The sequence below is a fragment of the Oncorhynchus kisutch genome, linkage group LG25, assembly GCF_002021735.2.
Source record: "Oncorhynchus kisutch isolate 150728-3 linkage group LG25, Okis_V2, whole genome shotgun sequence".
In the NCBI taxonomy this organism is placed as follows: domain Eukaryota; kingdom Metazoa; phylum Chordata; class Actinopteri; order Salmoniformes; family Salmonidae; genus Oncorhynchus; species Oncorhynchus kisutch.
The window spans coordinates 39,425,250-39,451,607 of record NC_034198.2 but is presented as its reverse complement, the minus strand read 5'-3'; the positions used below and the strand labels follow the sequence as shown (position 1 = coordinate 39,451,607).

Below are 26,358 nucleotides of genomic sequence, written 5' to 3'. Positions count from 1 at the left end.
TTGAAACTGCAGGATTCTTGAGTAACCATGCAGACAATTGAAGTTCTGAAGTGAGTATTTCTTTATGTGGATAAATAGGGCGTATTTAATCAAACCATTGCGTAAGAGTATATTCATCGTCTATAGATGTGGTTATGACTAAAGAGGTCATGGGAACGCAGACAGTCGGGATAGAAGGACTGCGTGATATTCGTCAAATCGTGATCGATGTAATGTAACAGGCCCACAATTTGGTAACCAATGTTCAATTGGGATATATTTGGGTGTTTTCGCTGCATACCATTTAGAAATCATCCCTTTTCAGGTTTAGAAGTGATCGCAAAATGCTGACTTCCATTTGTATAAACTGGTAGCATAGTTAGGATAGAGAAATCTGGGTTTGTCGTTTTTAAAGGTGCACATGCAGAAATCGCTCCATTTTCTGGTTGCAAAAATTCGAAGAGTTCGCCTAATGTTCGTTTTATTTGACTAAAAGCAAGTATGGTACGATGATATTCTTCACTATTTAAACAGTTGTGACATATATGTTCCATTACCACATAGTAATATCAGCTTTTTTAACCTCGGGTACAAAACACAAAGTAAAAAAAATCCTTTGAAATGTCGAACATAGAACATATCTACCGTTTCTTAGACTGGCTTTGAATTAATGACAGATGTTGGGTTGCCCAAAAAGTTAAGTTTTGCAGCTTTAACCACATATATTTCCTTGGGAGGTTGAACGAAATAGTTCAATTCCCATGTGCCAAAATAAAAACAAGTTAATTAAATGGGTTTCCATCGCATTTCAACTACTGCTAGTTTGGTAAAGAAGAAGCGTTATGTAGCGAATGTCTGGTTTTGGTAACAGCTCGTAGATAACGGTGTGGGTAGGCTGCCTACATGATGAGAGCAAGTTGGTTTATATGCTAGACTGAAGCCAAGATAAAAACGAATTTGCCTACATGGTGAGATTATTATGGACAAAAGAGCGAAATGTTTGTCAAACGGCAGACAAGCATTGATGATCATGTCACCAGAATAAGACCCTCGTTATATTTTGGAACGAGGCATCAAGCTCATCACCTTGCACATTCATCATAATTGATTGAATCTCTAGCATAATAAACTGCATGCTTTCCCAACGAGTAGTGGACGGACCAAACGTCATGGCATTACTTGATTCCAAATGTATTTTGATTCTGTTGGATATTATATCAATATTTGCGCATAAAAGCATTTCCACCGACATTTCTCGCTTAATTCATTTTACAGACAAAAAGATCGCACCTTGTCTAGCGTGTTTTGTCGACATTTAGAAAGTTTACCAACAAATGTTCTGTTTTCATCAGGCCTGTCGTTATGTTGATTTAATATGTACTTTACGCGGCATTGAATGGAAACTGGTTTGTGAAAACTTTTACATTTCCGGGTTGTTTGTGTGTTGTATTCCAGACAGGCCCTCTCCAGCCTGGATCCTACCCAGCAGCAGCTCTTGGTGGGCGGGCTGCTGACCTGTTATTACTGGGTGTATCAAGGGAGGAAGACCAAGCGCATCCCAATAGGGGATAGGTGGTGGGGGCCAGGAGAGAAGCCTCAGTCAGAGGATGAGAAGGTTTTCCCCTTTCAGGTCCAGACTTCCGATGAAGAGATACAGGTAGGGTAATAAGGGGGTGAAACTTTATATCAAGTTCATAGTTTCTGCAAGTCTTACTGTCAGTTTCTGGGCACTAACTGGTTCAATCCACTTTGTTTAAACTTAAATTTGCCAACATATTGTGACATGGAATCTATATGTAAAATATATTTAGATTTGAAAGAAGTAAACTGTTGTTTGAGGGTGAAATTTCAACCACAGGATTATGACATGATAATCAAATTTCAACAGGCAATTGTATAAAATGTTTAATTTGTATTTTTAAAACATTGTCAGATCATTTCTATCCACTGTAGCGAAAAAACAATAGGCTGGGCAGCACCTCCTGTTGGAGAATTGATGTATCTACAGCTACCCTTTGGTATCCCATCCAGGGTATTATCCAAGCCCAGCCATTATATTTATCACAGACTATTACAAATGTGCTATCGTGAGAAGGATTGTGAGATCTCCAGTTAAAAATGAAATAGATTCACTGTCACTATTAAAGTCATTCCAAAGGGAAGGTGTAACAGAGCAAATTAAATGGGATTGTACTTTCTCTCATACATCATCAATGAGACAATAATAGTGAGTAAAAGTGACAAGTAGCAGGATCAATAGATACTAATATATATATACATGTAAACAGGATCAATAGATACTAATATATATATACATGTAAACAGGATCAATAGATACTAATATATATATACATGTAAACAGGATCAATAGATACTAATATATATATATACATGTAAACAGGATCAATAGATACTAATATATATATATACATGTAAACAGGATCAATAGATACTAATATATATATACATGTAAACAGGATCAATAGATACTAATATATATACATGTAAACAGGATCAATAGATACTAATATATATACATGTAAACAGGATCAATAGATACTAATATATATACATGTAAACAGGATCAATAGATACTAATATATATACATGTAAACAGGATCAATAGATACTAATATATATACATGTAAACAGGATCAATAGATACTAATATATATATACATGTAAACAGGATCAATAGATACTAATATATATACATGTAAACAGGATCAATAGATACTAATATATATACATGTAAACAGGATCAATAGATACTAATATATATACATGTAAACAGGATCAATAGATACTAATATATATACATGTAAACAGGATCAATAGATACTAATATATATATACATGTAAACAGGATCAATAGATACTAATATATATATACATGTAAACAGGATCAATAGATACTAATATATACATGTAAATAGCAGCAGCGTAAATTGTCTGAGTGGGTAGACTCCTGTGGATGGACAGAGTCTGTGTGGATGGACAGAGTCCGTGTGCAAATGAAAGGGGACCGTACTCTCTCATACAGCGAGACTATTTAGCCCTGTATAGCATTAGTAAAAATCATCAAAAGCTATTGTTTCAATTCAACCCAGAATTTAATTAAGCATAGACAATAAAATTGGCCAAGTGTGCCAAGCTCTGGCTGATGTAAAATTGAGTGATATTAAATTGTTTGGTTGTCTACGCAATGTATCTTCTGCTTGTACCGTTTGATCTGTGCCAATGACAGGAGGAATAGTGATCAGTAGCAGGATCAATGATTGCCACAAGATGGTTGTGGCAATCAATTATCAACAGCTATTTAACAGACTAATGCATCTAATCAATGATGATGATTTTAGCAGCAGCGTAAATTGTCTTAGTGGGCAGAGTCCATGTGGATAGTCTGTGGGGGAGGGAGGGAGAACAGTATTTGTTAGCGTCATGGCCAGCAGATAGAAGTTGTTTTTGAGTCTGTTTGGCTGGGCCTTGATGCAACAGTACCCCCTGCTGGACGGGGAGCATGGAGAACAGTGATCCTCAACTGCAATATTGGTCATTTGGTTCTGCTCTCAGATGAAGCACAGTGATAATACATTAATCTGTTGTCTGAATAAACAAAATATCAGACATTGTCTTCCCAATTTGCAGTAATATACATTTGGGTAACAATTAAACCCAAAATCAGACATTTGTTTTTCCATTGGAATTTGGTTGTGCTTTTATATGGTTGAAAGTGTAGTGAAAACACATTGGAAATTCAATGAACTTTTATCTTTTTGAGTGGGGGAGTATAGGTTGTAATCTCATTGATCGTCTCAACTAAATATTATCCATGTTGAAGTGACGTGGTGCCCAGTGAGTTATGATTGAGTATCTTTTAATTTCATGTGATAATCAAGGGAACATGTAACTTTGTGACCACAACAGGCCTAACACAGGTCTTCTTCTGCCTCTGTCATCATCCTCCTCTACAGGACTTTTATTAAAGTGGCTGGAGTTGAGTCAGTGTGTTGGCTGCAGCCACTCAATGTTAGTGGTGGCTGTTTAACAGTCTGATGGCCTTGAGATAGAAGCTGTTTTTCAGTCTCTCGGTCCCTGCTGTGATGCACCTGTACTGACCTCGTCTTCTGGATGATAGCGGGGTGAAGACTGTTCAACAGCCACCACTAACATTGAGTGGCTGCAGCCAACACACTGACTCAACTCCAGCCACTTTAATAATGGGAATTGATGTAAAATATCATTAGCCACTTTAAACTTACTGTTTACATACCCTACATTACTCATCTCATATGTATATACAGTACTCTATACTATCAACTGCATCTGCCTATGCCTTTATGTACATATTCTTCATCCCTTTACACTTGTGTGTATAAGGTAGTAGTTGTGGAAGTGTTAGATTACTCGTTGGTTATTACTGCATCGCCGGAACTAGAAGCACAAGCATTGCTACACTCGCATTAACATCTGCTAACCATGTGTATGTGACAAATACATTTGATTTGATTTGAACTCAAACAGGATGTACCAGTGACTAGAACCATTCAATGCTGGTCTGACCAATCGGAATCCACGCTTCAAGATGGTTTTGATCACGTGGACTGGGGTACGTTCCGTCTCAGAAAAAACTCGACCTATACGCTGACTCAGTGAGTGAATTTATAAGGATGAATGGCGGCATTCGTGCAAAACTGAAAGCGCGAACCACCGCATTTAACTATGGAAAGAAGTCTGGGAATATAGCTTAATATAAACAGTGTAGTTATTCCCTCTGCAAGGCAATCAAACAAGTGAAATGTCGGTACAGGGACAAAGTGGAGTCGCAATTCAACGGCTCAGACACGTATGTAGCAGAGTCTACAGGAAATCAGACTACAAAAAGAAAACCAGCCACGTCACGGACACCAACATCACGCTTCCAGACAAACTAAACACCTTCTTTGCCTGGTTTGAGGATAATACAGTGCCACCATCACAGCCAACTAATAAGAACTGCGCCCCCTCCTTCTCTATGGCTGATTCGAATTAAACATTTAAACATGTTAACCCTCGCAAGGCTGCTGGCCCAGACGGCATCCCAAGCGCGTCCTCAGAGCATGCGCAGACCAGCTGGCTAGTGTGTTTACAGACATATTCAATCGCTCCCTATCCCAGTCTGCTGTCCCCACACGCTTCAAGGTGGCCACCATTGATCCTGTACCCAAGAAGGCAAAGATAACAAAAACTAAATGACTACCGCCCCGTAGCACTACCTTCTGTCATCATGATGTGCTTTGACTAGTCAAGGATCATATCACCTCCACCTTACCGGCCACCCACTCCAGTTTACATACCACACTAACAGGTCCACAGATGATACAATTGCCATCACACTGCCCTATCCCGTCTGGACAAGAGGAATACTTATGTAAGAACGCTGTTCGTTGACTACAGCTCAACATTCAACACCATAGTACACTCCAAGCTCATCATCAAGCTGGAGGTCCTGGGTCTGAACCCCGCCCTGTGCAATTATGTCCTGGACTTAACAGGCCACCCCAGGTGATGAAGGTAGGAAACATCTCCACCACGCTGACCCTCAACACTGGGGACTCACAAGGGTGCGTGCTCAGCTCCCTCTTGTAATCTCTGTTCACCCACGACTATGGTCATGCACGGCTCCAATTCAATCATCAAGTTTGCAGACAACACAACAGTAGTGAGCTTGATTACCTACAGGGAGGTGAGGGCACTTGGAGTGTGCTGTCAGGAAAACACCCTCTCACTCAACTTCACCAAAACAAAAGGAGCTGATCGTGGACTTCAGGAAACAGCAGAGGGAGCAGCCCCCTATCCACATCCAAGGGACAGCAGTGGAGAAAGTGGAAAGTTCCTGGGCGCACACATCAACGACAAACAAATGGTCCACCCACACAGACGGTGTGGTGAAGAAGGCGCAACAGCACCTCTTCAACCTCAGGAGGCTGAAGAAATTTGGCTCGTCACCCAAAACCCGGAGTAACTTTTACAGATCCACAAGAGAGAATCCTGTCGGGCTGTATCGCCGCCTGGTACGGCACCTGCACTGCGTTCTACCGCAAGGCTGAGGGTGGTGCGGTTTGCACAACATATCACCGGGGGCAAACTACCTGCCCTCCATGACACCTATAGCACCTGATATGCCACAGGAAGATAAGAAAAAAGAACCACCAGAGCCACTGCCTGTTCACACCGCTTCCATCCAGAAGGCGAGGTCAGTACAGGTGCTTCAAGCTGGGACCGAGAGACGGAAGAACAGCTTTTATGTCAAAGCCATCAGACCGCTAAACAGCAATCACTAACTCAGAAGCTGTGCCTATATGGAGACCCAATCACTGGCCACTGACATATTGACCAGTCACTTTAATGTTTGCATATCTTACTCATGTTTATACTGTATTTTGTGCCATCTATTGAACATTGCCTATGCCGCTCGGCCATCGCTCATCCAGATTTATGTACATATTCTCATTCACCCCTTTAGATGTGTGTATTAAGTAGTTAGGAAATTGTTTATTACTGCACTGTCGGGAACCAGAAGCATTTCGCAACGCTCATATTAACATTTGCTAACCCTGTGTATGTTACAAAATGTGAGCTGTGGGCCTACCAGTGGGGGTTGTGAGCTGTGGGCCTACCAGTGGGGGTTGTGAGCTGTGGGCCTACCAGTGGGGGTTGTGAGCTGTGGGCCTACCAGTGGGGGTTGTGAGCTGTGGGCCTACCAGTGGGGGTTGTGAGCTGTGGGCCTACCAGTGGGGGTTGTGAGCTGTGGGCCTACCAGTGGGGGTTGTGAGCTGTGGGCCTACCAGTGGGGGTTGTGAGCTGTGGGCCTACCAGTGGGGGTTGTGAGCTGTGGGCCTACCAGTGGGGGTTGTGAGCTGTGGGCCTACCAGTGGGGGTTGTGAGCTGTGGGCCTACCAGTGGGGGTTGTGAGCTGTGGGCCTACCAGTGGGGGTTGTGAGCTGTGGGCCTACCAGTGGGGGTTGTGAGCTGTGGGCCTACCAGTGGGGGTTGTGAGCTGTGGGCCTACCAGTGGGGGTTGTGAGCTGTGGGCCTACCAGTGGGGGTTGTGAGCTGTGGCCTACCAGTGGGGGTTGTGAGCTGTGGGCCTACCAGTGGGGGTTGTGAGCTGTGGGCCTACCAGTGGGGGTTGTGAGCTGTGGGCCTACCAGTGGGGGTTGTGAGCTGTGGGCCTACCAGTGGGGGTTGTGAGCTGTGGGCCTACCAGTGGGGGTTGTGAGCTGTGGGCCTACCAGTGGGGGTTGTGAGCTGTGGGCCTACCAGTGGGGGTTGTGAGCTGTGGGCCTACCAGTGGGGGTTGTGAGCTGTGGGCCTACCAGTGGGGGTTGTGAGCTGTGGGCCTACCAGTGGGGGTTGTGAGCTGTGGGCCTACCAGTGGGGGTTGTGAGCTGTGGGCCTACCAGTGGGGGTTGTGAGCTGTGGGCCTACCAGTGGGGGTTGTGAGCTGTGGGCCTACCAGTGGGGGTTGTGAGCTGTGGGCCTACCAGTGGGGGTTGTGAGCTGTGGGCCTACCAGTGGGGGTTGTGAGCTGTGGGCCTACCAGTGGGGTTGTGAGCTGTGGGCCTACCAGTGGGGGTTGTGAGCTGTGGGCCTACCAGTGGGGGTTGTGAGCTGTGGGCCTACCAGTGGGGGTTGTGAGCTGTGGGCCTACCAGTGGGGGTTGTGAGCTGTGGGCCTACCAGTGGGGGTTGTGAGCTGTGGGCCTACCAGTGGGGGTTGTGAGCTGTGGGCCTACCAGTGGGGGTTGTGAGCTGTGGGCCTACCAGTGGGGGTTGTGAGCTGTGGGCCTACCAGTGGGGGTTGTGAGCTGTGGGCCTACCAGTGGGGGAGTGAGCTGTAGGCCTACCAGTGGGGGAGTGAGCTGTGGGCCTACCAGTGGGGGTTATGAGCTGTGGGCCTACCAGTGGGGGTTATGAGCTGTGGGCCTACCAGTGGGGGAGTGAGCTGTAGGCCTACCAGTGGGGGAGTGAGCTGTAGGCCTTTTTAGTAGTCCCTCCTGACCTATTTAGAGGTTGTGATAGACAACCTCAATGCATGAGCCTTTGTAACATTGGTCTGTCCTGTGAATCATTGGGCAGGTGACTGAACGTTACATTTCTCAACTATTTTTCACAGACTGGGTCCATCTAAGATTTGTTCAGGTAAGACTAACACCACTGGTAATAAATACTAGACAATTGAAGTCTGTCCTCCTGTGGGTCTTCAGTCCTTGCAGGCTTCCTTGATCAACTGCAACCCTCCCAGCCAGGGGTGGCTCACCATCACAAAGGTCCACTGGTAGGTCTGAGGAAACAGGAAGCAGCAGTTGGTATGATCACACACACCTTCAGCAAGCATAACACCTGACAGAACGTTTGTTGGACATTGCATCTGACAGCCTGAGCTACAAATCACCTTGCATCATAAACAATTTAATATTTGTAGAGTAGTCAGGCAAAATGTACCCAGAATTAATCATGGTTTTGATGCCCTCAAACACTGCCAACAGACATTCAATAGAAATGTCACCTGAAATGTCCTATTGCAACAAACTCAATACTGAGCCAATAGTGAAATGGTTAACACGTTACAAGTAGGATTTCCTAACGGTTTATAAGTAGTTACCAATGTGTTCACTGTTTAACAGGTTATAAACTAAAAATTAACCATTCTTAAACTGTACATGTAGGAAGCACTGAGCTGAAGTAACAGTTAACACAAACCGATCTGGGACCAGGCTAGCCTAGTGGTCCTTACCACAGCTGGGCCCAGATGCACAGTGCAGTGCTTCTCCACACCTCCCTTCTTGCACAGGGTCCTGGCCATCTGCACTGTGAAGAAATACTTCATCCCAGCTACCACCTGTAAGCAGAGGATGGTCAGCACGTCAGACCACGGACATAGAAAAATCTCCCATCTTGCTTTTATGAGGGACCCGTTGTAGTGATTCATTTATGAATACAGAAGAACAAAGCTCCACGACTGAGTCGCATCTCTTGCAACCGAACCAGTAGCACAAACGACCAGCCGGCTTAGGTAGCAACCTTCTGTTTGACGTTACTACATCTCGTTGAAGTATGAAATAGTATGAACACTTTTACCAAAAATATCTCAATCAATAATTGACTGTTGGTAACCTGTATAGAAAGTGACAGTGCCCTCTAAGCCAGTGTTGAGGATATTGGCATAGTTGCCGGCCCCCGGTGCCAATATATCCTCCAAACGCCGGCTTCCCAGGCATTAGCACTTAATGCACGCGGTAGAAATACCCTTCAAGCCAAGCAAAGGCCTATTCAACAACACCATGGTGTATTCCTATATTAACTTTACGTCATAAAAGCAGTGTGGTCAGATTAAATGACATGGACAGAGGGTGTTGCTGTGAACATTCAGACCTTCCAACAGCAGTAAAGCATCCAGGTTATCGCCTGGATCACACCGACAGCATTTAGATTTGAGCGCAACAAAAGTTACATTACCTTTCTACCATTTTCAGAGCCATCAACGCATACGCTCAATAAATACAAATATATGCACCACACATTGGAAATGACCAACAAAATGCAATTAGTTTGTTAAGAGTATAAGACAGTGCCGCCATCTGTTGGTAAATGTTAATTACTGCAACGCGAGTGTTTTTGCCGGTGTGCTTGAGATACCTGGAGGTATTGCAATGTACTGAACAAGACTGGTTACTCGCGTCAATGCCTCGGTCTCGTCATTTAACATTCAAACAATTTGTTGCGATTGAACTGTAGTTGGTAAACTTGCTAGCTACTTCGAGACAAATTAGTGTACACTTCCCGATCATTTTACACTCCCTAGCAGCAGTGGAACAAGAAACCCAAATTATCACACTTGAGTTAGAGTGAAGAAAGTGACAAGTTAGTTAGAATACAGTAAAATACTACTTTAGTTAAAGTAGGAAAATAATGTTACGTTCCTTACATTAAGCAAACCAGAGATCACGATTCTTGCGTTTGTCATTAATGGATAGGCAGAGACACACGCCAACAATTAATGAACTAAGCATTAGTGTTTAATGAGTATGCCAGAGCTGTAGGGAAGATCAGGGAACATTCGACCATGTCGATCCAGCTATACATTTGAAATGTAACAAGTACTTTTGGGTGTCAGGGAAAATGGAGTAAATCAAATAGTAAAGTAAAACAACCAAAAATGACTTACGTAGTATTTTAAATGTTTAACCCACTGCCTAACAGAGTTGGTCAGGCTGCCCTCATATGTAGAGAGTTGATTACTGTTGCTGGCAACAAACGGTTTTTTTTGGGCCGACGTTTACTGACCCCGGTCCTATTAGACAGGTGTCGTACAGTAACTAAAACATTGACCATTCTGCCGCATTCGGAGTGTTAATAAATTCACTGGTCTATATTAAGATATTTCAGAGGAAACTACGCTACACAACGAACGACCAACATTTTGAATTCGTTCAACTGATAAGGGACCGACCTGTTCCTGAACCTTGCCCACCTGCCAAACATACGGGTCCGTTTGTTGCCTTGTCGTACTCTTCCACGGCGAACTGCAGCGCGTCTCTAGTAGCTTGGTCCTTCATATCTGCGTTAACGACGCCCCCCGGGATCCCATCGCCACGATGAAAGCCACCGCGAGCAAAGGAACGACGATCTTCCAATTCATTAACATTTTTCCCGTCTGATATCGGTCTTTACTCGTGTTCCTTTGCTCGCGGTGGCATTCATCGTGGCGGTGGCATTCATCGTGGAGGTGGCATTCATCGTGGCGGTGGCATTCATCGTGGCGGTGGCATTCATCGTGGCGGTGGCATTCATCGTGGCGGTGGCATTCATCGTGGCGGTGGCATTCATCGTGGCGGTGGCATTCATCGTGGCGGTGGCATTCATCGTGGCGGTGGCATTCATCGTGGCGGTGGCATTCATCGTGGCGGTGGCATTCATCGTGGCGGTGGCATTCATCGTGGCGGTGGCATTCATCGTGGCGGTGGCATTCATCGTGGCGGTGGCATTCATCGTGGCGGTGGGATCCCGGGGGGCGTCGTTAACGTTCGTGTCAAGTAACGTTACACCACAACAAATCCTCGCCTAAAACGACTTATATAAACGTGTTGAGGTCACTTCTGATTGTTGAGGGGTGGGGCTTGATTTTGATTCCACTAATCACTTCAATTAAAAACCTAACGCCTCCATCACACCGACAGTGAGATTTTGCCTGGCCAGGCGTGTCAAACTCATTCCACTGAGGGCCGAGAGTCAGCGGGTTTGGGGGTTTTCTTCCGATTAAGACCTTGGCAACCAGGTGAGGGGAGTTCCTTACTAATTAGTGACCATAATTCATCAATCAAGAACAAGGGTGGAGCGAAAAACTCCGCAGAAACTCTGCCCTCCTAGGAATGAGTTTTACATGGGGCAAGGCAATATTCGTGAATTGACTTCTGAACTTGTTATATAGCCTATGTCAATGGCCTCAAGTTATTGATGACACAAACCTGAGAAATTAAATTAAAATGAATAATTGTATGTTCTTATCACTGCGGACATATGTCAATGGTTTAGTGAAATTGTGCTTTCATGACAACTGAGAAGTCGGAATAAAACGAGGTCAAAACATGATGTCAGTGATCTTCAAGTCGGAACTTCTGAGCTCTAGAAAGATGCGTGAGGTCCCGAATTTGAATTCCGAGTTGGATCACCGTTCAAAAAGATTTTTCCCATTCGGAGCTCGTTTGTCACGAGATCCCAGTTGTCGTGAAAGCACTGAAGTCACCGACAGTGAGATTTTGCCTGGCCAGGCGTGTCAAACTCATTCCACTGAGGGCCGAGAGTCAGCGGGTTTGGGGGTTTTCTTCCGATTAAGACCTTGGCAACCAGGTGAGGGGAGTTCCTTACTAATTAGTGACCATAATTCATCAATCAAGAACAAGGGTGGAGCGAAAAACTCCGCAGAAACTCTGCCCTCCTAGGAATGAGTTTTACATGGGGCAAGGCAATATTCGTGAATTGACTTCTGAACTTGTTATATAGCCTATGTCAATGGCCTCAAGTTATTGATGACACAAACCTGAGAAATTAAATTAAAATGAATAATTGTATGTTCTTATCACTGCGGACATATGTCAATGGTTTAGTGAAATTGTGCTTTCATGACAACTGAGAAGTCGGAATAAAACGAGGTCAAAACATGATGTCAGTGATCTTCAAGTCGGAACTTCTGAGCTCTAGAAAGATGCGTGAGGTCCCGAATTTGAATTCCGAGTTGGATCACCGTTCAAAAAGATTTTTCCCATTCGGAGCTCGTTTGTCACGAGATCCCAGTTGTCGTGAAAGCACTGAAGTCGGAGAGTTCCGAGTTCACAGTTGATGTGAACGCGACAAACGTCCAGACTTCAATCAATGACCTTCAGTCAGGAGCGCACTTTGGAACTGCAGGACTCTTGACTAACCATGCAGACAATTGAAGTTCTGAGGTGAGTACTTCTTTATGTGGATAAATAGGGCGTATTTAATCAAACCATTACGTAAGAGTATATTCATCGTCTATAGATGTGGTTAAGACTAAAGAGGTCATGGGAACGCAGACAGTCGGGATAGAAGGACTGCGGGTTGGAGGCGCACGTTCAACAAACAAAGTGGATATTCGTCAAATCGTGATCGATGTATTGTAACAGGCCTACAATTTGGTAACCATTGTTCAATTTGGATATATTTGGCTGTTTTCGCTGCATACCATTTAGAAATCGTCCCTTTCAGGTTTAGAAGGAGTTACCGCAAAATGCTAACTCCCATTTGTATGAACTGGTACTATAGCTAGGATAGAGATATCTGGGTTTAGAGGCATGTCGTTTTTAAAGGTGCACATGCAGAAATCGCTCCGGTATTTTCTTGGTACAAAAATTCTAATAGTTCGCCTAATGTCAGTTTTATTTGACTACAAGCAAGTATGTTACGATGATAATGTACACTATTTAAACAGTTGTGAAATATATTTTCCATTACCACATATGTAAAAAACGGTAGCCAAGATAAAAACGAATTAGCTTACATGGTGAGATTATTATGGACAAAAGAGCGAAATGTTTATTTGTCAAACGGCAGCCAAACATTGATGATCATGTCACCAGAATGAGACCCTAGTTAATATATTGCAACGAGGCATCAAGTTCATCACCTTGCACTTTCATCATAATTGATTGAATCTCTAGCCTAATAAACTGCATGCTTTCCCAACGAGTAGTAGTGGACGGACCAAACGACATGGCATTACTTGATTACAAATTTATTTTGATTTTGATGGTTATTATATCAATATTTGCGCATAAAAGCATTTCCACCGACGTTTCTCGCATAATACATTTTCCAGACAAAAATATCGCACCTTGTCTAGCGTGTTTTGTCGACATTTAGAAAGTTTACCTACAAATGTTCTGTTTTCATCAGGCCTGTCGTTATGTTGTTTTAATATGTACTTTACGCGCATAGAATGGTTGAAACCTGGTTTGTGATAATAACTTCTTTTTTTTTTTTTCCGGGTTGTTTGTGTGTTGTATTCCAGACAGGCCCTCTCCAGCCTGGATCCTACCCAGCAGCAGCAGCTCTTGGTGGCTGGGTCTTCGGTGGCCGTGCTGCTGACCTGTTATTACTGGGTGTATCAAGGGAGGAAGACCAAGCGCATTCCAATAGGGGATGGGTGGTGGGGGGCAGGAGAGAAGCCTCAGTCAGAGGATGAGAAGGTTTTCCCCTTTCAGGTCCAGACTTCTGATGAAGAGATACAGGTAGGGTAATAAGGAGGTGAAACTTTATCAAGTTCATAGTTGCTGCAAGTCTTACTGTCAGTTTCTGGGCACTAACTGGTTCAATCCACTTTGTTTAAACTTAATTTGCCAACATATTGTGACATGGAATCTATATGTAAAATACCAAATAATAACCAAATAAAATACCAATAACCAAATTTCAACCACAGGATTATGACATCATGATAATCAAATTTCAACCACAGGATTATGACATCATGATAATCAAATTTCAACAGGCAATTGTATAAAATATGTTTACTTTGTATATTTAAAACAATGTCAGATCATCATTTCTATCCACTGTCGGAAATAAAAACTGTAGGGAAAAAACAATAGGCTGGGCAGCACCTCCTGTTGGAGAATTTATGTATCTACAGCTACCCTTTGGTATCCCATCCAGGGTATTATCCAAGCCCAGCCATTATATTTATCACAGACTATTACAAATGTGCTATCGTGAGAAGGATTGTTGTGAGATCTCCAGTTAAAAATGAAATAGATTCACTGTCGCTATTAAAGTCATTCCAAAGGGAAGGTGTAACAGAGCAAATTAAATGGGACTTTATCTCTCATACATCATCAATGAGACAATAATAGTGAGTAAAAGTGACAAGTAGCAGGATCAATAGATACTAATATATATACATGTAAACAGGATCAATAGATACTAATATATTCATGTAAACAGGAGGAATAGTGATCAGTAGCAGGATCAATAGATGGTTGTGGCAATCAATAATCAACAGCCTTTCAACAGACTAATACATTTAATCAATGATAATTTTAGCAGCAGCGTAAATTGTCTTAGCGGGTAGAGTCCATGTGGATGGACAGAGTCCGTGTGGATAGTCTGTGGGGGATGGAGAACAGTATTTGTTAGCGTCATGGCCAGCAGATAGAAGTTGTTTTTGAGTCTGTTTGGCTGGGCCTTGATGCAACAGTACTGGACGGGGAGCATGGAGAACAGTGATCCTCAACTGCAATATTGGTCATTTGGTTCTGTCTCAGATGAAGCACAGTGATAATACATGAATCTGTTGTATGAATAAACAAAATATCAGACATTGTCTTCCCTATTTGCAGTAATATACATTTCGGTAACAATTAAACCCAAAATCAGACATTGTTTTTCCATTGGAATTTGGTTGTGCTTTTATATGGTTGAAAGTGTAGTGAAAACACATTGGAAATTCAATGAACTTTTATCTTTTTGAGTGGGGGAGTATAGGTTGTAATCTCATTGATCGTCTCAACTAAATATTATCCATGTTGAAATGACGTGGTGCCCAGTGAGTTATGGTTGAGTATCTTTTAATTTCATGTGATAATCAAGGGAACATGTAACATTGTGACCACAACAGGCCTAACACAGGTCTTCCTCCTCCTCCATCATCATCCTCCTCTACAGGACTTGTATGACCGTATTGACAGGACCCGGTACACTGAACCACTGAAGGACACAGGCTTCCAGTACGGCTTCAACTCTACCTACCTGAAGAAGGTGGTCTCCCACTGGAGGCATCAATTTAACTGGAAGAAGCAGATTGCAATACTCAACAAGTATCCTCAATTCAAAACCAATATCGAGGGTTAGTAGGCCTTGATGATCACATCATGATCTTTATAGTGGCAGTTTCTGTCTCTCACTCTGTTTGGCATTTGTCAGACATAATCATTAAAGTCAGTTTAAATGTTGATATAAAGAACAAGGCATTTATAAAAGGCTCATACATGCTTATAACAAGTTACCCCAATGTTTTACCCACTGCTCCCCGTCCTCTAACCCCCTGACTCCTCTTCCTCTCTTCCTTCAGGATTGGATGTACACTTCATCCATGTGCGTCCACCTCACCGTGAGGGCCAGAGGGTGTTGCCTCTAATGCTGGTGCATGGCTGGCCTGGCTCTGTCTATGAGTTCTATAGGATCCTGCCCTTACTCACTAACTCGCTGGACAGTCTGGCTTTCGAAGTCATCTGCCCCTCCATCCCAGGATATGGCTTCTCTGAGGCCCCTCATAAGCAAGGTGAGGACCCTCTTATGGGGCATAAGCATTCTTTAAAGCAGGGGTGTCAAACTCACTCTGCCGTAGGGGCCGCATTCGGTCTTCGACGAGGTCCAAATGGCTGCACTGAAAATGTGTTATATATATACTCTCCGTCAACAACTGACAGCCTAGCTTTCATTTAGCTGAATATTAGCGAGCTGGACACAGTCAAGAAACTGTACAAATGTACACTGAACAAAAATCTGAATGCAACATGCAAAGGGTTGGTCCCATGTTTCATGAGCTGAAATAAAATGACCCAGACATTTTCCATACACACAGAAAGCTTATTTCTGAATGTTGTCCACAAATGAGTTTCCATCCCTGTGGCATATCAACTTACTGATTAAACAGCATGATCATTACACAGGTGCACCTTGTTCTGAGGACAATAGAAGGCCACTCTAAAATGTACAGTATTGTCACACAACACAATCACACAGATGTCTCAAGTTGTGAGGGTGTGTGTAATTGGCATGTTGACTGCAGGATTTTCAACCAGGAATGGCCACCAGAGCTGTTGCCAGAGAATTGAATGTTAATTTCTCTACTATAAGCTGCCTCCAACATTGTTTTAGAGAATCTGGCAGTACATCCAACCTGCCTCACAACCACAGACCATCTGTAACCAGCCCAGGACCTCCACAACCGGCTTTGTCACCTGCGGGATCGTATGAGACCAGCCACCCAGACAGCTGAATAAACTGGGTTTACACAACCAAAGATATTCTGCACAAACGGTCAGAACCGTCTCAGGAAGCTCATCTACGTGCCCGTCGTCCTCCCCAGGGTCTTGACCTGACTGCAGTTCGGCGTCGTAACTGACTTCAGAGAGCAATTGCTCACCTTCGATGGCCACTGGCACGCTGGAGAAGTGTGCTCTAAACGGATTCATTCAGGTTTCAACTGTTCCCGGGCAGATGGCAGACAGCATGCATGGTGTCGTGTTGGCGAGCGGTCTGCTAATGTCAACGTTGTGAACAGAATACCCCATGGTGGAGGTACGGTCAGCCATGAGCTGTGGACAACATTTGCATTTTGTTCAATGCAGTTTGAATACACAGAGATACCAGAGATGAGTGTAATGTTTACTGTTCATTTTTGTTTATTTCACTTTGGTTTATTATCTACTTCACTTGCTTTGACAATGTTAACATAAGTTTCCCATGCCAATAAAGCATCCTTGAATTTAATTGATGGCGTGATGAGATCCTGAAGCCCATTGTCGTGCCATTCCTCCTCCACCATCACCGCATGTTTCAGTATGATAATGCACGGCCCCATGTCTCAAGGATCTATAGACAATTTCTGGAAGCTGAAAATGTCCCACTTCTTCCATGGCCTGCATACTCACCAGACCTATCACCCATTGAGCATGTTTGGGATGCTCTGGGTTGACGTGTACAACAGCATGTTCCAGTTGCCACCAATATCCAGTACGTTGTACAGTCATTGAAGAGGAGTTGGACAACATTCCACAATCAACAGCCTGATCAACTCTTTTTTTTTAATATATTTTTTTTTTTATTTTTTTTTATTTCACCTTTTATTTAACCAGGTAGCCAAGTTGAGAACACCTTTATTTAACCAGGTAGCCAAGTTGAGAACACCTTTATTTAACCAGGTAGCCAAGTTGAGAACAAGTTCTCATTTACAATTGCGACCTGGCCAAGATAAAGCAAAGCAGTTTGACACATACAACAACACAGAGTTACACATGGAGTAAAACAAACATGCAGTCAATAATACAGTAGAAACAAGTCTATATACGATGTGAGATAAGGGAGGTAAAGGCAAAAAAAAAGGCCATGGTGGCAAAGTAAATACAATATAGCAAATAAAACACTGGAATGGTAGATTTGCATTGGAAGAAATGTGCAAAGTAGAAATAAAAATAATGGGGTGCAAAGGAGCAACACACAAATAAATACCGTAGGGAAAGAGGTAGTAGTGTGGGCTAAATTATAGATGGGCTATGAACAGGTGCAGTAATCTGTGAGCTGCTCTGACAGCTGGTGCTTAAAGCTAGTGAGGGCGATTAGTGTTTCCAGTTTCAGAGATTTTTGTAGTTCATTCCAGTCATTGGCAGCAGAGAACTGGAACGAGAGGCGGCCAAAGAAAGAATTGGTTTTGGGGGTGACCAGAGAGAGACCTGCTGGAGCGCGTGCTACAGGTGGGTGATGCTATGGTGACCAGCGAGCTGAGATAAGGGGGGACTTTACCTAGCAGGGTCTTGTAGATGACATGGAGCCAGTGGGTTTGGCGACGAGTATGAAGCGAGTGCCAGCCAACGAGAGCGTACAGGTCGCAATGGTGGGTAGCATATGGGGCTTTGGTGACAAAAAGGCATGTCACTGTGATAGACTGCATCCAATTTATTGAGTAGGATATTGGAGGCTATTTTGTAAATGACATCGCCGAAGTCAAGGATTGGTAGGATGGTCAGATTTACAAGGGTATGTTTGGCAGCATGAGTGAAGGATGCTTTGTTTGCGAAATAGGAAGCCAATTCTAGGTTTAACTTTGGATTGGAGATGTTTGATGTGGGTCTGGAAGGAGAATTTACAGTCTAGCCAGACACCTAGGTATTTGTAGTTGTCCACGTATTCTAAGTCAGAGCCGTCCAGAGTAGTGATGTTGGACAGGCGGGCAGGTGCAGGCAGCGATCGGTTGAAGAGCATGCATTTAGTTTTACTTGATTTTAAGAGCAATTTAATGCCACGGAAGGAGAGTTGTATGGCATTGAAGCTTGCCTGGAGGATTGTTAACAGTGTCCAAGGAGGGGCCAGAAGTATACAGAATGGTGTCGTCTCCGTCGAGGTGGATCGGAGTCTCACCAGCAGCAAGAGCGACATCATTGATGTATACAGAGAAGAGAGTCGGTCCAAGAATTGAACCCTGTGGCACCCCCATAGACTGCCAGAGGTCCGGACAACATGCCCTCCGATTTGACACACTGAACTCTATCAGAGAAGTAGTTCATGAACCAGGCGAGGCCATCATTTGAGAAACCAAGGCTGTCGATGAGGATGTGGTGATTGACAGTGTCGAAAGCCTTGGCCAGATCAATGAATACGGCTGTACAGTAATGTTTCTTACTGACGGCGGTTAAGATAACGTTTAGGACCTTGAGTGTGGCTGAGGTGCACCCATGACCAGCTCTGAAACCAGATTGCATAGCAGAGAAGGTATGGTGAGATTCGAAATGGTCGGTAATCTGTTTGTTGACTTGGCTTTCGAAGACCTTAGAAAGGCAGGGTAGGATAGATATCGGTCTGTAGCAGTTTGGTCAAGAGTGTCCCCCCCCCCCCCCGTTTGAAGGAGAAGTGTCCCTACATTTTATTTTTGTAATTTTTTAAAAGTTATTTGTGACCAATAAAAAGCATGAGTTGGCACACACCAAGTGAAATATTTAGTTTAGAGGTGCTGAACGACGGTGAATGAACTAACTTTTGGTTCAACCATAATGCATAATTTATGAGAGAGAGACTTATATATATTTTTAAAGGTTTACGCGACCAACATATGCATATCTGTGTTCCCAGCCGTGTGAATTCCATATAGTAGGGCTTAGTGACTTTATTTAAACTAACTGATTTCCCTTTCATGAACTGTAACTCAGTAAAATCTTAAATTCTTGCATTTTGTGTTTTCATGTTTTTGTTCAGTGTGGGTCCATGATCATTTCTACACAGTTGTGATTTGGTTTTAGTCATTTTAAAGTATATTGAGTTTGTCCCCCCCACTTCGCTGGACTGATTGGACGGACGGGGGCTGTATGTTTGACACCCCAATTCTAAAGGACTGTGATGGCATAGACCAGTTTTTTTTGCAAATGGCAAAACAAGTTCTGTCACATTGTTTGTTGCAAGAATTTGAGTTGGACATTTCCATATATTCTGCTAAATGACTTATGTATCTCTATCTGGTTCTATCAACTCCACACCACAGTAATACAGGGTTAGGTTACAGTAACCCCATCATGACAGGCTGGAGGAGTTGTAGAACCTAGAATAGCAATAAATATCCCACTAATACTGTTTATTTTTTTTATTAATCAAGCAAGGAGATTCAAAGTTTAGTTTGTTATTTTCTGATTGTGGTAATTCATCTTTTTGGCTTTTTAACCCGGCCCTATTTAGTAAAGTTACTATGAGTAACTAATCTATTCCTAGTATAGTAAATTAAGGGCTATGGTCTTCTGTGGTGTCATACTAATATGTCTGCTCTTCTTCTGTGGTGTCCCTCCCTGCAGGGTTTGACACTCTGGCTGCAGCGAGGGTCTTCCACAAGCTGATGGAGCGTCTGGGTTTCTCAGACTATTATCTGCAGGGAGGAGACTGGGGCGCAATCATCACTACTAACATGGCCCAGATGAAGCCAGAGTAAGAACAAGTCTCCTCTTTTCTAGATAAGTGCACTTGCACATTCCCCTTCATGGATTTTAAAGCATATAATTGATGTAACCATTGGCTGGAGTGAGTTGCCAGCAGTGTCTAATCCATGAGGGGGCAAAACGTGTTGATATTTGTTGATTTGTTAGGTGGGAACAATATGGTGGAAGAACCTCCTCTATACTGATTCTACCTATCCAGACCCTTCAGATACACAGCTCCACCACTATACTGATTCTACCTATCCAGACCCTTCAGATACACAGCTCCACCACTATACTGATTCTACCTATCCAGACCCTTCAGATACACAGCTCCACCACTATACTGATTCTACCTATCCAGACCCTTCAGATACACAGCTCCACCACTATACTGATTCTACCTATCCAGACCCTTCAGATACACAGCTCCACCACTATACTGATTCTACCTATCCAGACCCTTCAGATACACAGCTCCACCACTATACTGATTCTACCTATCCAGACCCTTCAGATACACAGCTCCACCACTATACTGATTCTACCTATCCAGACCCTTCAGATACACAGCTCCACCACTATACTGATTCTACCTATCCAGACCCTTCAGATACACAGCTCCACCACTATACTGATTCTACCTATCCAGACCCTTCAGATACACAGCTCCACCACTATACTGATTCTACCTATCCAGACCCTTCAGATACACAGCTCCACCACTATACTGATTCTACCTATCCAGACCCTTCAGATACACAGCTCCACCACTATACTGATTCTACCTATCCAGACCCTTCAGATACACAGCTCCACCACTATACTGATTGTACCTATCCAGACCCTTCACATCTGCAAATATCGAAGGGTTAGGGTGGCGTATCCCGATCTCGCTCCTGGGGACTCCAGGGTGTGCACATTTGGGTGTTTGCTGTACAGCACTACACAGCTGATTTAACTCATCGAGATTGAGTATTTGAATTCACTGTGAATTCAAAGAAAAACACAACGTGTACCCCTTGTGGTCCCCAGGACTGAGTTTGGGAAACGCTAGGTCACCGGGACATTTAGTGTACACAGAATAAAATGTCTTCAGAACATCAACACTGTAACCATCAAGCAGAAAGATTTCTCTGTTGGATGACCACACTCTATATCTTCTCTTCCTGTGCTACTGTGTAGGTGTGTAAAGGGTCTCCACCTCAACATGTTAACTAACAAAATGAGGGGGTTCGGTGTCCTGTTTTCTATCCTGATTGGCCGCTACCTGCCATGGCTGGTTGGGTTCACCCGGGAGGATGTCAGGAGGTTGTTTGGTTCAGTAGGTTTCATGGAAAGGAACTTCTATGACATCATCAGAGAGACTGGCTACCTGCACATCCAGGGCACCAAGCCAGACTCCGCTGGTGAGAATGTCATCACACAACTTTTTTTACCTGATATTTCACCTGGCGTTTTGATGATCCACAACTCCCAGGCTTGTTGTTTGAGCATGAGACTGAAAGGACTGCTTTGTTGGTCAGTTTTTACCATCGGTCTGTAGTACTCGTCACACCACCACACACACCTGGTGATATGCTTGATCCAGACTTGCTGCAGCTCTCTGTCCCCCTGATTGATGAATCATTAACCCATATTTTTAACTTGATGATTTATATCTGGTACTGGCACCAAGGTTTGGAAGATGGCCCATGTACTCCAACCTTCGAAGGTGGTGACCATTGTGCCCTAAATCATTATTGGCCTATTTCTAAACTTTCTTGCCTAGCTAAAGTATTAGAATCCTTGATTTAAATCTCAGCTAAGATCTTTGGTGTCTTTGAAATGTATTCAAAAATTTAAATAAGTTGGTTTAGATCAGGTCATAGCACTCTGCTGCATGCCTAGTTATAAATGTGGTTAACTTTATGGATGAAAGGCAACATTGTGCTGCTCTCTTCATTGACATGTCAAAGGCTTTTGATACTGTTGATCACTCACTGCTAATTCAGAGGCTTTCCTCAATTGTCCTAGACTAGGCTGCATGTAACGGGTTAAAAAATTACTTGACAGCCCTCAATGTTCTACTACACCGGCATGTGGAAGGGCTTGCAAACTATTATGGACCACAAAGAGAAGCGCAGCCGCGAGTTGCCCCGTGACACGAGCCTCCCAGGCGAACATAATGACTTCTATGCACGCGTCGAGGCAAGCAACGCTGAAGCATGCATGAGAGCACTAGCTGTTCCGGATGACTGTGATCACGCTATCAGTAGCCGATGTGGGTAAGCCCTTTAAACAGGTCAACATATCAGGACGTGTACTCCGAGTATGCGCTGACATTTTTATCCTGTCCCTGACCGAGTCTACAATACCAACATGTTTCAAGCAGACCACCATAGTCCCTGTGTCCAAGAACACTAAGGTAACCTGCCTAAATGACTAACGACCAATGGCACTCAAGTCTGTAGCCATGAAGTGCTTTGAAAGGCTGGTCATACCCTGTGGCCCATCAGGAAGTCTAGGACCTGTTTTTAAAGGTCTACTCACATCAGCTACGGAGAGCATGATCACACAGTCGTCTGGAACAGCTGGTGCTCTCATGCAGCTGTTGTTCCACAAATAAGGTCTATTGTCAAAATGGTCTTACATTTTATGTTTCGGTGCCTCAAGGGCAATTCAGAAAGCTGAGTGATGACCTTATTACTGATGAATGTGTTTATTATTATTGTTTTTCTTTCTGGGTTTGTATTTCGTGTGTATTGTATGTATTTCAGGGCTGTAAAAGAGACCATGGTTTCAGTATGACTCCCTGGTCAAATAAATTAATGCAAGGACACACAGACCTCTGATAGTTTAGCTGTAGTAGTACGTACTAATCATATTGTGAAATGTCTCCCCCTGCAGGTTGTGGAGTGAATGACTCTCCAGTAGGCCTGGCTGCTTACATACTGGAGAAGTTCTCTACCTGGACTGACTTCAACAACAGGGACTTGGAAGATGGGGGGCTGGAGAGGTACAAGCTACAGTTCAGCCTGTTTATTTTGGGTTGTGAGTGTAGAAATATATACTTTTTAGGGGGTAAATGTATTGCTGTCTCATCAATTACTCCAAATAATGGTCAGATCTGCCAAAACTGTAGGGGAAACATTCAATACAACTTTATTTGTCCCAGCAAAACAATGAACCTATTCTATTTAAAAGCACATGTTGCCTTGGTAGCATCCATTCACAGGCCTTTTCACATGACAGCAAATGGGAAAAACTGAAACAGGGACTTCCTGGGTTGTATTTATTAGTGCACACTGTAGCAAAACATTTTGCAACTGGAAAAGTGTTTCTTATTGGAGAATGAATAAAACCCAGGGCTGTTGATTGGTTCATTGAGAGAGCCTGGTTGCTGTCTTTTAGGAAGTTCACCCTGGACGACCTGCTGACCAACATCATGATCTACTGGACCACCGGCTCCATCGTGTCCTCCATGAGGTTCTACAAGGAGAACTTAAAGACCAATATTGACAACAGACTGGATAATCAGTGAGTTTGTATGTGTGGTGGCATAGTTCTCCAGTATGACATAGGCTGTTCCTACAGGGCCTGTCCATTTAATATGACACGGGCTGTCCCTACAGGGTCTGTCCATTTAATATGACACGGGCTGTTCCTACAGGGTCTGTCCATTTAATATGCCACAGGCTGTTCCTACAGGGCCTGTCCAGTTTAATATGACACGGGCTGTTCCTACAGGGCCTGTCCAGTTTAATATGACATGGGCTGTTCCTACAGGGCCTGTCCAGTTTAATATGACACGGGCTGTCCCTACAGGGTCTGTCCATTTCATATGACATGGGCTGTTCCTACAGGGCCTGTCCATTTAATATGACACGGGCTGTTCCTACAGGGCCTGTCCAGTTTAATATGACATGGGCTGTTCCTACAGGGCCTGTCCAGTTTAATATGACACGGGCTGTTCCTACAGGGTCTGTCCAGTTTAATATGACATGGGCTGTTCCTACAGGGCCTGTCCAGTTTAATATGATACGGGCTGTTCCTACAGGGCCTGTCCAGTTTAATATGACACGGGCTGTTCCTACAGGGCCTGTCCAGTTTAATATGACACGGGCTGTTCCTACAGGGCCTGTCCAGTTTAATATGACATGGGCTGTTCCTACAGGGTCTGTCCAGTTTTTAATATGACACGGGCTGTTCCTACAGGGCCTGTCCAGTTTAATATGACACGAGCTGTTCCTACAGGGCCTGTCCAGTTTAATATGACATGGGCTGTTCCTACAGGGCCTGTCCATTTAATATGACACGGGCTGTTCCTACAGGGCCTGTCCATTTAATATGACACGGGCTGTTCCTACAGGGCCTGTCCATTTAATATGACACGGGCTGTTCCTACAGGGCCTGTCCATTTAATATGACACGGGCTGTTCCTACAGGGCCTGTCCATTTAATATGACACGGGCTGTTCCTACAGGGCCTGTCCATTTAATATGACACGGGCTGTTCCTACAGGGCCTGTCCAGTTTAATATGACACGGGCTGTTCCTACAGGGCCTGTCCATTTAATATGACACGGGCTGTTCCTACAGGGTCTGTCCATTTAATATGACACGGGCTGTTCCTACAGGGTCTGTCCATTTAATATGACACGGGCTGTTCCTACAGGGCCTGTCCAGTTTAATATGACACGGGCTGTTCCTACAGGGCCTGTCCATTTAATATGACACGGGCTGTTCCTACAGGGCCTGTCCATTTAATATGACACGGGCTGTTCCTACAGGGCCTGTCCATTTAATATGACACGGGCTGTTCCTAATAAAACAATAAGCCTAATAATACATGCTAAGGGACGTATAGTACATGTTGTAGTTTTATGTGATCCTTGCGGGACTTGAACCCATGATCATTCTTGCTTTGTGTTTTGATAACAGGCTCCCAATAATGAGATGTTCTAGGCAGTTGTTTTCTACCTACTTTAGTTGAATGCACTGATTGTGAGACACTCTGCTAAAACTGTCTGTTATGACTAAAGTGTAAATGTGGTGTTTGTTAACCTGTCTCTCGTGTCCTCAGTACGGGGGTGTATGTTCCTACAGGCCTGGCTGCGTTCCCCGACGAGGTAAGGCACGTGCCCCAGTCTTGGGCCAGAAACAGGTTCAGGAACATCTACTCCTACTCTTACATGCCCCGAGGAGGCCACTTCGCTGCCTTCGAGGAGCCACAGCTCCTGGCTGACGACCTGCTGCAGTTTGTGAAGAAGGTGGAGAAGTTGTAGAGTTGATGGATACAAGAGGTCGACTCTCCACTCCTGCCAAGTGCCTGGAAGAAAAACCAGCAGAACGTGATGACACTACAGCTTGGAATTGTAGCTTTGTACTAAAAACATTTTAAATGGTAAACTAAGATAAAAAATTAGAAGCACTGTCTGATTATCAGGTAAATACTTGGTCAATCAGTGATGTTAACACTGCAATATGATCATGCTCAGTGATTGTGTTGGTGTAATATTAAGGCTATACAGTCAACATAATGGACGTATACTGTAATAATGAAATGATCAGCACTTCAAAACAGATGTCTTCCAGATTGCACAACAACTGTGTGAAAGCAGCCTCAAATCACACATGTCTGTTCTTCTCTTGTTGCAATAATGAAATACTGCTATAGCATACTATACTACTGCTGTACTGCTATAGCATACTATACTACTGCTATAGCATACTATACTACTGCTGTACTGCTATAGCATACTATACTACTGCTATAGCATACTATACTACTGCTGTAATCTTGTCTATTGTGATGATCCTGTAAGGCAGGGATTTCAAACTCATTCTTCAGAGGGCCAAGTGTCTGGGTTTTTCCTTTCAATTAAGACCTAGAAAACCAGGTGAGAGGAGTTATTTACTAATTAGTGACCTTCATTAATCAAGGGAGAAGTGGAAGGAGTTTGACAGGTGCTGTAATGTCTTCCTATGTAGTGTCTAATATAGTTCAATGGTAGTGTTCCATTGAGCATGGTTTTTAGTCTAGGTCTAGATTAAGCCTAATCTATGTCCCAGAAACCATGATGAATTTTCTGTGGACCCCAGGAAGACCAGCAGTCACTAAGGGGTCAGCTTATGAGGATCCAAATAAACAAATTAAATTAA

At 43.7% G+C, this 26,358-nt stretch overlaps 1 protein-coding gene and 1 pseudogene across 3 annotated transcripts; one reads left to right on the top strand and one right to left on the bottom strand.

Moving 5' to 3' along the window:
* On the top strand, positions 1-26,358 carry LOC109870264 (epoxide hydrolase 1-like). Of its 3 annotated transcripts, none has more exons than XM_031804863.1 (9): positions 1-50; positions 13,552-13,771; positions 15,204-15,384; positions 15,610-15,819; positions 20,096-20,225; positions 21,401-21,624; positions 23,105-23,213; positions 23,609-23,734; positions 25,280-26,358. In XM_031804863.1, the coding sequence occupies exons 1-9, from the start codon at positions 28-30 to the stop codon at positions 25,479-25,481; spliced, it is 1,425 nt and encodes a 474-aa protein (XP_031660723.1). In that variant the 5' UTR covers positions 1-27; the 3' UTR covers positions 25,482-26,358. The 3 variants fall into 3 exon arrangements, with proteins under 3 accessions (XP_031660723.1, XP_031660724.1, XP_031660722.1); XM_031804864.1 differs by lacking the exon at positions 13,552-13,771 and adding an exon at positions 1,435-1,636 and having other exon boundaries at positions 13-50; XM_031804862.1 differs by lacking the exon at positions 1-50 and adding an exon at positions 11,885-12,466.
* On the bottom strand, positions 4,526-11,230 carry LOC116357462 (cystatin-like; annotated as a pseudogene).

Bases quoted from the DNA above. Each gene is read 5' to 3' on its own strand.
- LOC109870264 (XM_031804863.1), top strand. From the start codon at position 28: ATGCAGACAATTGAAGTTCTGAA. The intron at 13,772-15,203 runs GTAGGGTAATAA...CCTCCTCTACAG, and splicing joins CTTCTGATGAAGAGATACAG to GACTTGTATGACCGTATTGA. The intron at 23,214-23,608 runs GTACAAGCTACA...GCTGTCTTTTAG, and splicing joins GAAGATGGGGGGCTGGAGAG to GAAGTTCACCCTGGACGACC.